The following is a 13527-nucleotide window of genomic DNA, read 5'->3' on the forward strand; positions in this document are numbered from 1 at the left end:
CTTAGAGATTTTGCTGCACTGGGGTCCAAATCATTCTGAAACAGGGTGGAAAACCAAAGGAAGAAAGTCATCAAACCCAAACAGACTGCAGACCATTTTGTTCGGTATTTGCACTGTTTGAAAGGTAACTGTTACCCACAAGGTTATCCACAACTGTTACCCATCTCGGTTATCCACAAGGCTCCCATCTGGCTGTTTACCAGTGGAATCTGAAGGGCTGTTTGGACTCCACGGGATTTCTAGTATTTCAGGTAGGTTCATTTTGTTTCCTTGTTCAGAGATGTTCTAGTCCAAAGACATTGCCTTGACAGGTCACGAATAAAAGATAAAAAGCCCAATATTTTATAACCAACTTCATTGGACTGGTTCAGGAACTAGTTCAAACTGCAGAGATGCAATCAGCAAACAGGTGACTTTTGTGACGGTTTTATAATCATACCGAAATTTTAAAAATAAGTATCTGATGCTTATGTTGAATATCAAAACCATCGTGTAGTTTATGCAATACACACGGAGCAGGGGAGCGAAGGGCAGGGCAGGAGGCCGCTGCCGCCTCCGCGGCCCCGCCGCTTCTAGCACTTTCTCCACACCGACGTAAGGCGGGCCGGGGTCCTCCCCGCCGCCGGCCGCGCCCCGCTCCCGCGGAGGAAGCGGGCCTTCGGGGCCGGGCAGGGCCCCTGGTCCCCCGCAGCCCCGGCCGGGCTCTCCCCCCCCCGCCCCCGCGGCTGCCCGACACCGACCCCCGCCGGCCTCTCGCTGCGCGGAGCGACCGCCCGCCGGGGCTGGCACGGCCGAGCCCCCCGCCCTCCCCCCGCACTTTGGTCGTGCCCTGCTCCTCCCTCTCCCCCCACCGCGGCGCGGAGTGGGCCAGCCCGCCCCTATATAAGAGCCGGGTGGGCAGGTCCGCGCCGCAGCGTCGACGGTCGCGGAGGGCTGTGAGCGTGGTGTCGCGTCGTGGGGGACATCGTCGTGCCTGGGGCGCAGCCTGCCTTCTTCCCGCCGCCCCGCAGCCATGGCCTGGCAGCCTATGGAGATCAACCCCGAGGTGCGCGAGGGGGCCGCGGGATGGGGCCGGGGCCGCAGGGGTGGGAGGGGGCCGGGGCCGGGCGGTGGGGCGCCGTCTCTCCCCGGCACTCACCCCTCTCCCCCCGCATTGTCTTCCAGATGCTGAACAAAGTGAGTCCCCGCCGCAGGACCGCCGCGGGCGCCGCCCCTTCTCCCTCCATCCCTCGGCATCCCGCCCTGCCGGGGCAGCGCCGGCTGGAGCGGCGCGGAGCGGAGCGGAACCGCTGCGCGGGGCGCGGCCGCACCTGCGGAGCGGCGCTGAGGCCGCGCCCTCCCCCGGGGGCGCCCCCTCGGGCGGGTGGTGCCGGCGGCGGCGCTTGGGCGCGGCCGGCAGGCGGCGCCGCGGTGCTGCGCGTTGTGCTGTGTCATTGGGGCGCGGCGCGGGGGGGGCCGGGCCCCGCCGGGGGGGGGTGGGGTGAGGTGGGTGTCGCGGCCGTGCCACCCGCTCGCTGTGCCCCCTGCAGGTGCTGTCCCGCCTGGGGGTGGGTCCCGGCTGGCGCTTCGTGGACGTGCTGGGTTTCGAGGAGGAGGCGCTGGGCGCCGTGCCGACCCCGGCCTGCGCGCTGCTCCTGCTGTTCCCCCTCACCGAGCAGGTAGGCGGTGGGTGGTGCCCCCCCCGCGGGGTGGGGGCGCTCCCGGGGGCGGGGTGGGGGGGGCGGCTGTCGTGTCCCTCCTGGACTGCTCTCCTTCGCAGGTCCTCTGGGCTGCAGCCCTGGAGGCAACAGCTGGATGGGCTGGGTTCAGGCACGGAGCCTGCCGCTGCCCTGGAGCTGTGTGATAGCTGTGTGTGGGGTTTCTGGGTAGGCCACCTAGGCCGTGTATGGCCTAAATGCCCCTAGAGTAAAAAGCAAGCTGTTCGCAGCCATGTCTGTACCTGCTGGCTGCTGTCAGGAGTGTGGCTGTGTCATCTCTCCAAGCATCAGATGATTGGGCACAGGTTTGGCTTGCACTGGGGCTGTAGGTGGCTGATGGGTAGTATGTGCTGGGTGCTTGGCCCCAGCCTCCAAATAGCCTGAACTAAAATGCACTGAGCCACAAAACAAGGCCTTTAATACCTTTCTTACACTTTGCTTTGTGTATCAGACTGAGGAAAAAACATCAGCAGTCTTGAGTGAGAGGAATAGCGATTCTGTTACCATGCTGAATCATTGCATCTGGAGAGGCCTAAACTACTTCTGTATGATTAATACAGTTAGTCCAATTGATGCTAAGGAAGTAGATGAGGAGATGGACTTTGAATTAAAGTATATTTAACAGGTTCTTTAAAGGAAGGATTATAGCCTTTCAGTAGTGATGGGTTTTATGCTTGTCTATACATTGTTCTCATGGGGAGGAGTTCTTCATGAAGGGAAGTAACCTAAAGGTAGAAAGGCAAGCTATTGCAGAGACATGCTGAGTAGTCTCATTAAATGGACCAAAACAATTGAGAGAGGATATAAGAGCCTATCCATTATATGATTTCCCACCCCAGGCTATTTCCAATCTACATGGAGAGGCTAAGAACAGTGCCTTTGGGTATGACTGAGTCATGCAGGTAGTCCATTAAGACTTGGCCTGCATCCAGTATAGACACACAATGCTTTACTGGACCTATGCCACAAAGATGACTTTCTGGGTAAATCTTTGTCCAAATTTTTGTTGAGTCCTCGTATCGATTCTCCTGCACAACTCATTTGTCTAGTAGCATGCACAATAAAAAAATATCACTGTGGTGAAATGCTTAAAGCAGTTACATGTTTACAGCATGAGAACTTCAGGAAACAACAGACTGAGAAAATAAAGGACCAAGAAATCAGTTCCAAGGTGTATTTCCTGAAGCAGACAGTCAGTAACTCCTGTGGGACAATTGGTCTGATACATGCAGTTGCTAATAATAAAGACAAACTGAAGCTTGGTGAGTATGAATGTTCCGAAGTGCTTGAATTTCCATTTTTTTATGACAGAGGAAAATTGAGTGGGTATAGGCTATAGGAGACACTTGGGGCTTTCATGCAAGCCAAGTTAAGGCATGCTGTGCTGCTTCATGTTGGTAAGTGGGTCTTTCAGCTCTTGGAGGGGGGACATGTGGTCTTGCCTACTGGCTGAATTGCAGAAGGGAACGTACTTTGACTCCTGTCTGGTAGCTGCAGAGGTATCATCCTAGTGAGCGATGCAAGAAGAAAAGGGCACATAATAGGATTGGTGAAAGTCTGTTTGTAATTAGGAAGTATGTTCAGAAGTAGCTGTTGACATTGGGGTTGATGATGGCAACTGAAGAGATAAAGTTCTTCGTGCCACTTATGTCTAATGTAAACAGACTTGCTCAGGGTGGCCTGTAAATCAGTATAAAACATGTTTTCTTTTTGCTGGGAAAGTAGTATAGGATGGTAAGGGTCTGTAAGTAGACTTTTCCTGCAGAGGTAATAGTTTTGATGGTTGTCTTCCTATAGAAGAGGATATAAAACTGGCTTAGGCAACTAGTGGCTGGAAACTCCTAGAAAGAAGGATTACAAGTTCTTGTCAAAAAAAGGTTGTCATTGAGTCCAGGAAATACTTTATTGTTCAAAGACTAGAGATTTGCAAAGTACAACTTATTTTCCCTACTCCAAGAGAACCTGAACCCTTTGGGTGTTGTGGGATTCCTTCTTAAACAAAGAAAAACACATACGGAAGGCTAAATGAGAGTAGCTTCACTTTACTGCTCTTGAGAGTATTTTCTGAAATGGCACACTCTTGAGTGAAATGAATGATGCATGTATGACTAAACTCAGTGCTTCTTAGTACTGCATTACTAGTTTATGTTCTGGAAAACCAAAGTAAGCCTAGCACGACAAGTGCTGTGTTCATTTGAAGGGAGACCTCAATTTCATCTACCCATATTCTGTCAGTTGATAATTAAGTGTCCTCACAGCTGGCACCTTTCTTGAATTTTTTTAAAACAAGACTGAACACTTCTGCCAAATCTGCAAGGGGGGAAATCAGAAAAGCTAAATCCCATTTGAAAGTGAGTTCTAAGGCAAGCATCCAGAGTACCCTGAAGCATTTGAACTCTGGCTGTTTGTGTAGATTGTTGTTAATAGCTTCTGGATAAATGGCTTACTTCAAGCGGTAGTTATACACTTATGCTGGAGATGGTTCCAGGCTGAATGCAATGACTCCTAGTTAGTGCAACAAGTATTAATTACTGTAGGCTGCATCTGAACTGTAACTGATGCTTTACCTATACTAAATAAAGTCTTTGATCGTCTTGTGCAGATGAAGGGTCTGCCCTGAAGAAGTTTCTTGATGAAACAGCTGATCTGTCTCCTGAAGAGAGAGCTAAGCATTTTGCAAATAATAAGGTATGTGAACTACACAAACTGCTGACAGCTGTCAGTACTTGAGAATGTAGTAACCTGTATCTGCTTTCTCTTAAGGCTATACAAGAAGTCCACAATTCGGTTGCACAAGAAGGACAATGTCGGGTAAGATATGAATGTGTAAAATCTTGGGAGAAGGGGTTAATGAATGTGGTAGAGCAATACAATTTTTTGCCTGGTAAATAGCTGTTATAGCTCATGAGGAAAGAGGAGTGACTCATGAGTGAATGCTTGTGTAGGGTTTCTTCCTCAAACATGGATTGAAAATCTGGGTTCAGACCCAGTCTGAAAATGTGACTGTACAGTAGGATTTTTGGTGCTTGACCATACAGAGGTCTTGCAGAGACCTCTTCAGCTGAAGTTTAGTCCTTTGCTGTTGCTTTGACACCTCTGCTGTCCTGTAGTCACAAGCAGGTTCACAGTGCTAGGCTTTTTTCCATCTAACACGTGTCTAATGGTCTCTCCTAAGGTTGAGGACAACAGTCTGAACTTCCACTTCATCCTCTTTGTCAATGTGGATGGACATCTGTATGAATTGGGTAAGGTCCTGAGAACTCTGGAGTTGGACTGGGCCTACTTTGCACTGTACAGCAGCACTGGGGGCTCAGGCTAGATACTTGGAGCTAGTAAAGCTGTTCACTGAGGCTCTCAAAGACAATACATAATTTGTATCTTCACTTGAAGATTTTAACTGAAGGTGGGTTGCACTGAAGGCCTAGGCCTGCTTCTAAAGCATGTGGTCTCCTGTAAAGCTGGGAATACTTACTCCCCTTCTTGCTCAAGCTATGTATTGACAATTTATTCTGACCTCCCAAGTATCTTCATGTGTGTACTTGTTTCTGGGGCCCACTATGCTCAGTTCTGCTAATTCAGAAGTAATACTAAGTACACTGAGTGATTGGACTTTCTTTCAGATGGGCGTATGCCATTTCCTGTAAACCATGGCACAAGCTCAGATGACTTGCTATTGAAGGTAAGACTCTTCCCTGCCTGTTTCCCTGAAAACAAGGGTGAGAGGCACCTTGTTTTCCTTATATTTCCAAACTATAAAAGGGTGAGAGGCATGCATTCAGTGTGCAGTGGCTGTACCTACTTGCTGTACAGGGCTGCTTATGGTAACAAGGTAGTATTGTGCTACAGAGCTAGATACCCGTTAAGTGTATTTAGTAGCTGGTGCTACAAGACCTTGTAACTTGGTGGGATCCAGAGAGGAGCTGCAAAGACTTGGTCTCTACAGCAAGTGTATTCTGATAACCTAAACAGCTTTTTCTTTTCTTCCAAGGACTCCGCTAAGATCTGCAGGCAATTTACAGAACGTGAAAAAGGGGAAGTTCGTTTTTCTGCTGTGGCTTTCTGCAAGTCTGCCTGAGACTCTGAAGAGATGCAAGGAAAGCAGTCTAATAGCACACCAGTAAATGCAGTCTAAACTCCAGTGCTTCAGTACTTGTTAAACACAGCTGTTCTGGTAACTTAAATTGTTTCCACCTTTTGCTATACACAGGAGCAACATCAGCTGAGCTTATGCTAAAGGATGAGCTCAAGTTTTAATGTGAACAGTTTGGACACATCAGTTGTCTTCAGACTCTTTTTTCACATGTTAAGTAGAAAATGCTTAACAGGGCTTGTTTAATCTGTGTCATGTTAATTGAGCTGTTGGTTGATATTTCCTTGTCCTTAATGAGAATAAAATCTTCTGCTGGAATACTAAATGGACTAAAGTGATCACTAACTTTCTCCAAAAGGAGTTGTGTGGCGTCCTTTATAAACCTTCTTTTCAAAAGACCCTCAAAGCTCTCCTCTGAGCAAAAAGTTAATGTCAGCCTCAGGTTAGCAGGACAATTGCTTTTTCTAGTGTCCTGAAGGCCTCCAAGAATGGAGAGATGCACTACTGTCTGCACAGCATGTTCCAGTGCTGTGCTACCCTTCTGGTAAAGCTTTTCCTAATGTCCAGTCTGAAACTTAAGCTGCACTTTGCCACCTTGAATACATTTATTTTAGTTAGAGGGGTAAGGTATGATGAATGAACACCCAAATGTCAACTTGAAGATGTTCTGAAACAGAAGCTATTTGTGTTAATGCTGCAAGTAACAGAATACCCACTGAATTGGTTGGTGGTGTGTTTCCTTACAGGAGACAGTATTGGAACAGGCTTTTCTCCTACCTGTGGTTAAAAGAGATCTGCTGGCTAATGCTGAATGTGATCCTTGGCTAGCTGGTGTGCGCTTACTAACTTGTGTTAGGGAGGCCTCAAAAGAGGCTATACTACCTGTCCCTTCCAAAATGACCTAAAAAAGGAGAAACCCACAGTGCATGAATTTTTAATAGAAGGATGAAATTTGGGGTTCAAGGGGGAACAAAGATATTTGATATAGATTACATATTGCTTGGCCTCAACTCTGTGACTTTCTCTGGAAACTATTCTTACCTGAGTCTAGCTGCTATTTATCTGCAGTTTGTTGCTGATACCTCAGGTAGCTGTAAGAAGGGATGAAACACCTTTCAACTTAGGCCTTTCTTCTAATGTGTCGTGTCCCAGTCTGCGCCTGCCAGCCATGTTGTACGGTGCTGGGTGACTTATGTTCTTAGGTGGTCACTGGTGCTCTGTGTATGCTGCAAAATTCCCGGCTTCCAGGCTTTTTTGAAGGGTAATTCAAAATGCAAGCTTTGATTAAATCTGTGTGGTCTGAAGGTGTTGGTGTTGGGCCTTGTTGCTGCTCATACAACTGCCTGATAGCTGAAGGTAGCAGGGGGTTGCAACACATTTTAACTTGAATTCTGGGGATTAGTTAAAGCTCAGACTGCTTTAATTCTGAACGTTGGTCTCCTTCAGTTTCTGTTAGCAGGGAGGTGAAAGCTACCTGCCGAGAAAAGGTCTGTTACGTGTCACTCGCTGTTCTCTAGAACAGCATCTTACTCTGCCTGTTAGTGGAAGTTGTCGCAGGGTGGAGGGAGGCCTCCTGGGGCATCTCCGCTGCAGCCTCCTGCACCAGCGCAGGCTCGGAGCCATGCCTGCGGCTCAGGCTGCTTAGCAACGAAGCCTGCAAGAGAGGAAATGCAGGTGGCACGAGTGCAGGAGGATGGAAGGAGCAATAAGAATCAGATGTGGTAGGAGGAGGGGGCAGGAGAGAGGGCAGAGCCCAGTCAGCTGTATGCTGTACCGGGGGGAGCATGCTTTAATTCTGCAGGGGAGTCTTTTCATGCCTTTAAGGCCATTGTGGAGGGTAACTGCTGTAACTGTGTCTGTGTACGGTTATGCAGGCAGGTAGTCAATGCTGAAGCAACCTGAAAGCGCCTCTGAGATACCCTTGTATTTTTTACAGTGATTGCAGCAGTCCAATGTTTCTGGCTTTGTTTTTTCTTTTTTTTTTTTAAATCTAGCAGTATAAATTTCCAGTGCTACTAAAGTTATTTTAGTCTTTTATAAACTTCTCTTTCACTCTTTTGCTCAAGCTTCTGGGTTAAGAATCTACTGAAAGGCAACATCTGAATAATTTTGGCCTCATGGTAAAAACAGGGAAAAGGTTGTGACAGACCTTTCTTATTTTCTCACCTTCTGGTCCCAGGTACAGCTTCAAAGGATGGAAATAACTAAGGAATGAATGTTATCTGTCCGCTCATGTATAACATCACTAGCAAGGCTGTTTTCCCCTACTAAAATTACAACAGGGGCTTGGCAAACAGCTGGGCTTTCCTCTAAAACAGCCTGGACAGAAAGAGGAAGATGAGTTGCTGGGAATGGCAAAGATCTTGGGAGTTGGGATACAGTTGCTTCGGATGAAGGAGGTCTCAAACAATGGGTGAGGAACTGTACACTGAATAGATGGAAGCTTTTGCAATACTCATGGCACAGCTGTTCCAGATGTGCTACTGCATTCAGAAGAAAAGTCACGATGCATGGAAGTGTGTATGTGCTAAGTCAAGACCATATAGAATAAGCCATAAATAGAAAAGATGGAGGATGTTTTAAAGTCATATCAGGTGTGTATAATCCCAAAACAAATGTGGTTTTGTGTTTTCCAGCTAGTTTTACCTACTTGCAAGTTTTTCAATTTTAATCTTTGCCCATTGTTTCACACTTCAGCAGAAGTGATTGGACCAAGAGGTGTAAATGTCTGTAGGCTTTTTTAGAGTGCTGTGAATCAAAACACATTGGTTTTGTGAGAAGATGCTCTCTGGTAACTTAATATTTTCTGTTACTCACATCTTATCTAAAGCAAGGCTCATTTTGTTTCTTGTCTCTGCTTGTTTTCTCCTTTTTGTATTTTTATCTTAAATCTGTAGTTCCATATGGAACTGCTGCCGTTCCTTGATTTCCTGTGCATCTTCCTTAAGTAAATTAGCTCTTTTGACCCTGTCAATTTCTTATCTAAAACCCCACATGGTTTTCCTGAATTTATGCTTGAATTTTCATGGTGACAATTACTGAGAAGGGCAGGAACTTGTGAAGCCTGTTTTGTGTTTTATGCCCGCTCTGAAAGAAACCTGTGACTGGCTGTTGCCACTACTGCTCTTCCAGATATGTGAGGAGTCTACTGAGCAAATTACTTAATTTGAATTAACAGGTTCCTGCCATTTTTGTGCAGCCTTCCAGAGGCGGACTTTTAACTGTTAATATATGGAACTATCCTTGAAAATATTTGAGGAAAATTTTAAGAATCTCAGGTAGGATTTCAGGCTTATCTGTTTAGACCTGCGCATTGCTAATTTAGAACCGTAATCCAGGGTTCGCTGTGCACAATCTTACCGTTTTCTTAACAGTTTTCTTCTCTGCTATGTTGAAAGCTGCAGTTAACCTGTTCTGTAGGTGGCAGCATTGGGAAGCTTTCAGCAACAAGTTCAATTCAGGAGCTGCCAATGGCAAAACAGATCCAGGCACAATGTTATTCAACCACGTATGTAATGTAAAGTCCACAGGTAGTCCTACCGCTTTCAGTGGGGCCACTCACATGCTTAAGCACACTTCTGATTTCAGAGCCAAATGTCCAATCCTTAATTTCGTCAAAAATTAACTTAGGCGTGATGTAATGTCCAAAGCCTCTTATGCATTTCAATAGCCTTTGGCTTAGGTCCGTAGCTTATTTGCAGCTGATACAGCACCACACCACCTCTTTGTCCAGTATATACCGCTGTACAGTATACGTACTACTATTTCCATGCTCGATAGGATTCTTTTTGGGGGGAGTAAGGAAAGAAAGAGTGGGAATAACTCCAGCAGCATCCAGCTTTTGATGGACAGACCACTTAATCTATAAATATTTAAGACGGAGAAGTAGTTACCTGAAAAAGGGAACTAGACATACTAGTATCCTCTGCCTCTGACGCAAAGGCACCGGCAAGCTCTAGGGGCCAGTCCCACCAGCCTGTGTGCTGGGCGTAGGGAGAAAACAAGAGACTGGCAACAAACCTCGCAGTCACAGGATCCCTCTCCTGGTGCTGCTGACAGCCAAGAAGAGGCTGATGACAGGACTGCAGCTCAGTGAGACTGGACCAAATGGCAGCAAACAAGAAATGGGAAAAGTGCAGCCAGAAGCTGAGTAACAGCACTAAAATTCCTTTGTGACCAAAGGGATTAAAATATCACTTGCGTTTTGTCTTTTTTAAATTCTTGCACAGGGTGATACTAAGTTGTAGGGAGTGTTTGACGTCCCAAATGCTTCAAACGCAAGGGACCTCAGTAGATGAGAGGATGGGGCTAGAAGAAACCTCATAGAGTTCAACACGGTGAGGTGCAGAGCTTGACACCTGGCTGAAGCCACAGCCTGTCTATACACAGGTTGGGAGGCGATGGGCCGGGTTGCAGCCCTGCTTGACAGGCCCTGGGGGTTACGGCAGGTGCCAAGTTGAATATAAGCCCATATGTTGTGTGCTCTCCTTGCGAGTAAGGGAAATTGCATACCATGTTGGGAGGAGCGAGGCCAGCAGATAGAGGGAAGTTATTATCCATCTCTACTTGTCACTGGTGAGGCTGCACCTGGAATAGCGTGTTCAGTTCTGGGTGTTTGTTTCCTCCTCCCAGTCCAAGAAGGACATGGAGGAATCTGGAGAGGGTCCAGCAGAAGGCTACTGAGGAGGATGTGGAGCATATGGCCTACACAGAGAGGTTGGTGGAGCTGGGCGTGTATAGTCTGGCATGAAGGAGACTAAGGGAGGATCTAATTGTAGCCTACAACTACTTCAAGGGCAGTTGCAAAGATGACAAAGCCACTTTTTTTCTTGGTAGTAGGAGATGGTATATCAAAGGGCAGTAACCACAAATTGCGGCTTGGAAGGTTCAGTTCGGGACATTCAGAAACTGGTAGAGTACTTCTTCTCTGGGAAGGTAGTACAGTACTGGAACAAGTCATCAGAGAAACGGGGGCATCTCCATCCTTGGAATTTTGCAAGGGACCAGGATTTAACAACCAGCTTTTGTTAAACTGCCCCGGGTTACCTGTTACAGTATGAAAAACTGGAACAGTGATCAGTGTTGCTCCAGCCTTGGGAACAGAGCGTTGTGCTCCTTGACGAGGAGCTAATTGTGATTCTCCTGCCTGGGCCGTGCGTGGGAGAGCCGTTCCTCGCAGGAAGAGCTGGAGGCTGATGCTGCTGAGGGCTGGGGTGGAAGGACGAGAATGGCTGCAGGAACAGCAGCTGATGTGTCTAGGAGGAGGCACAGGTTTTGTCACTGATGGGAGGGCTGTCTCTTCACAAAGAGCTGGGGAAAGCAGAGGCTAGGGGCAGATCTGAGGTAGCTCTTCCACAGTCAATGAATCAAACAGAAGTATGGGGAGTCCCTCCCTGAGGATGTGTGTAACATCCCTAAGGGTGACAGGGAACCCTACTGGGAACGGGGTGCAGGAAAAAGAGGGGAGAATGCTTGATAGCGAAAATCAGAAAAGGAGAGAATTCCTGCTTGTTTTTTAACAGTCATCTTTCAAGCAGTACCATAAACGACGTGAGATGGTTTAATGAAGTTTCCCAACCCCTTAAAGAATTGCTGTGCATTGGAAATGAAGTTCTAGATGAAGCCTGATGCACAAGTAATAAGCAACATAGAACTGATTTGAAAATTTCTTAGATGACTTTCAGATGTGGTTAGCTGATATTGCAAGGCCTGCAGCAAGATATAAAAAGTGAGGAGATCTGCATGATGTTGGAGGAACAAGACTGGACAAAGGTTTTCCAGTGGGTTTAGCATTCCAAGCAGAGTACTATAAAAAACAAGACAGTCAATTCCATTGCTTAAGAACACTCAGTACCATACTGAGAGGTATTATTACTTACAGCACTGTAGCCAGACTGAATTGCATTTTCTTTTCAAGTCTTTATACATGCACATGTTAACATCTTACCAAAACAGCTTCCACTCTTAATGTATGGAGAGTGGGAGAAATGCAGTTTTACTGTCCCCACTTTGCAAGTAAGGAACTGAGACATAGATTCAGTGATTTGCCTAAGGTGATACTTGAAATTGATGGCAGAGTTGGAATTTAAACTAACTTTATAACTACATGTGGAGCTTTTTGCAGGCAGAGTTTTATATTTACACTAGTTTGGCTTTGGGCCTGAGTTAATATACCCTACCTCTTAGCATGGCTTATTAGCTAAAGCTCAGTGTTAGGCTAACCACAACTTGATTGACTTGGAGAACAGTCAGGTGAACTCATGTCTGTCTGCAAAAGAGGGTCTGTATTGACGTATAGTCCCTTGAGTCCCCTTCTAATGCCTCAAGATATTTAACCAGTAGACTTCTGTTGTATCACAATTCAAGAAATGTTACTTTCTCCCTCCTTTTTCCCCTCCCATCCCACAAAAATGTTTAGCAACACAGGGAAGTTGAGGAGTATGCATGAATCTGAACTGTAGATGATTAGAGAAAAGAGGCTGGTTGCAGTATTCAGGCTTTCTGACATACAGAAGAGTCAGGTGGCAAAGTTGTGGCCACATTCCCAGTGGTTTTATGGAATGGTTTGAAGAAGTATTGATGAAGGAACAAGATTGTTCAGAAAATAATATCATTATTTGGCTACCTTGATACTTTCTCTGACTTTAACAACCATTCTTTCTCCTTTTGCTGAACAATGGACCTGAAGGTCAAGTCGTGCCAATAAACAACGTATTTGTCAGGATCAATTTTCACTGGACAAAGCAAGAGAAGGGGTTAGATGCTGGGTGGTTAATTTTTCCCTACTTCAGAAAGCGGCTATTAGAGGTTTCTGATGCAGCCCAATGCTACATACAGAGGCAGATGTGATCTCCCTTAAGTATGGCACACAGTTGGGGATTTTCGATTTTCTGTATCCCAACAAGCCCTTCTGGCAACAAGTCATAAAGTAATACCTGCTGTGTTTTGAGAAATGATCGGCACAGGCAGCAGTGACGACAAACTCGCCTATAAAATGTCATGCAAATCTTTTGTAGAAGGTGGCAAAATCCTCTGTTTGGTTTGAATCGGTCCGATGCATGTTCACGGCCCTGGATCAGGCTGTGAGGCTTTAGGAAAGTTTTTCTGCAGGCACACAGTTGCTCTTTGGGAAAGTGCAGTGTTTCAGGGCAACGAGAAACTGCTGGTTAAGCAGCTGGGGATCTTGCACAACATATTTTACCAAAGTTGCTTCATTTCTACTGCACCATATGCCGTGGCTGCTGCAGGGATACATGTCACTCAGATGACTGACTTCAATCCTTTGCTTAGTGGATATCCTTACGTGGATAGCTCACGGTTGCCACTCCTGAGGCTTGCAATAGGAGAGAGTCCCAGGAGAGCCTGCGACCCCTGCCTGTGTTTCCCGCAGGGAATATGCTTGCTATGGTGCGAGCTGAGAACCACACACTCATTGAGAGACTGAAAAAACATGGGAAGAAATTAGTTTAAAATCTCTTTGGTTTTCAAGACTTGAGATATTTCTCCCACCAGCAGTTAACAATATGCAGGTCTTGGGGGAATTTTTATCCTATAGGCTTAGCTGGCACATTTGAAAGGAGAATCCACAAGTACACCTGGGCCCCTGCGAGGTGCAATCAAAAGGAGAGAAATAATGCTTTTCACAAAACGGAAACATTAGCTCCATAGCAACGTTATTTTTGTTACTGACGTTCATTTGATACATGCATATCAGAAAATGTCATTTTATCACTTTGCCAG

The 13527-nt window shown here is 46.5% G+C and overlaps 1 protein-coding gene across 1 annotated transcript; it reads left to right on the forward strand.

The window, feature by feature from the left end:
- The first annotated feature begins 896 nt into the window (after nt 1-896).
- Nucleotides 897-5971, forward strand: UCHL1 (ubiquitin C-terminal hydrolase L1). Its single transcript, XM_075499985.1, has 9 exons — nt 897-1045; nt 1165-1176; nt 1530-1658; nt 2809-2959; nt 4300-4385; nt 4461-4508; nt 4873-4942; nt 5318-5376; nt 5686-5971. Exons 1-9 carry the CDS (start codon nt 1013-1015, stop codon nt 5770-5772), a joined length of 675 nt encoding a protein of 224 aa, XP_075356100.1. The 5' UTR covers nt 897-1012; the 3' UTR covers nt 5773-5971.
- Nucleotides 5972-13527: the final 7556 nt, after the last annotated feature.

Source organism: Mycteria americana, chromosome 4 (genome assembly GCF_035582795.1).
Source record: "Mycteria americana isolate JAX WOST 10 ecotype Jacksonville Zoo and Gardens chromosome 4, USCA_MyAme_1.0, whole genome shotgun sequence".
NCBI classification, from domain to species: domain Eukaryota; kingdom Metazoa; phylum Chordata; class Aves; order Ciconiiformes; family Ciconiidae; genus Mycteria; species Mycteria americana.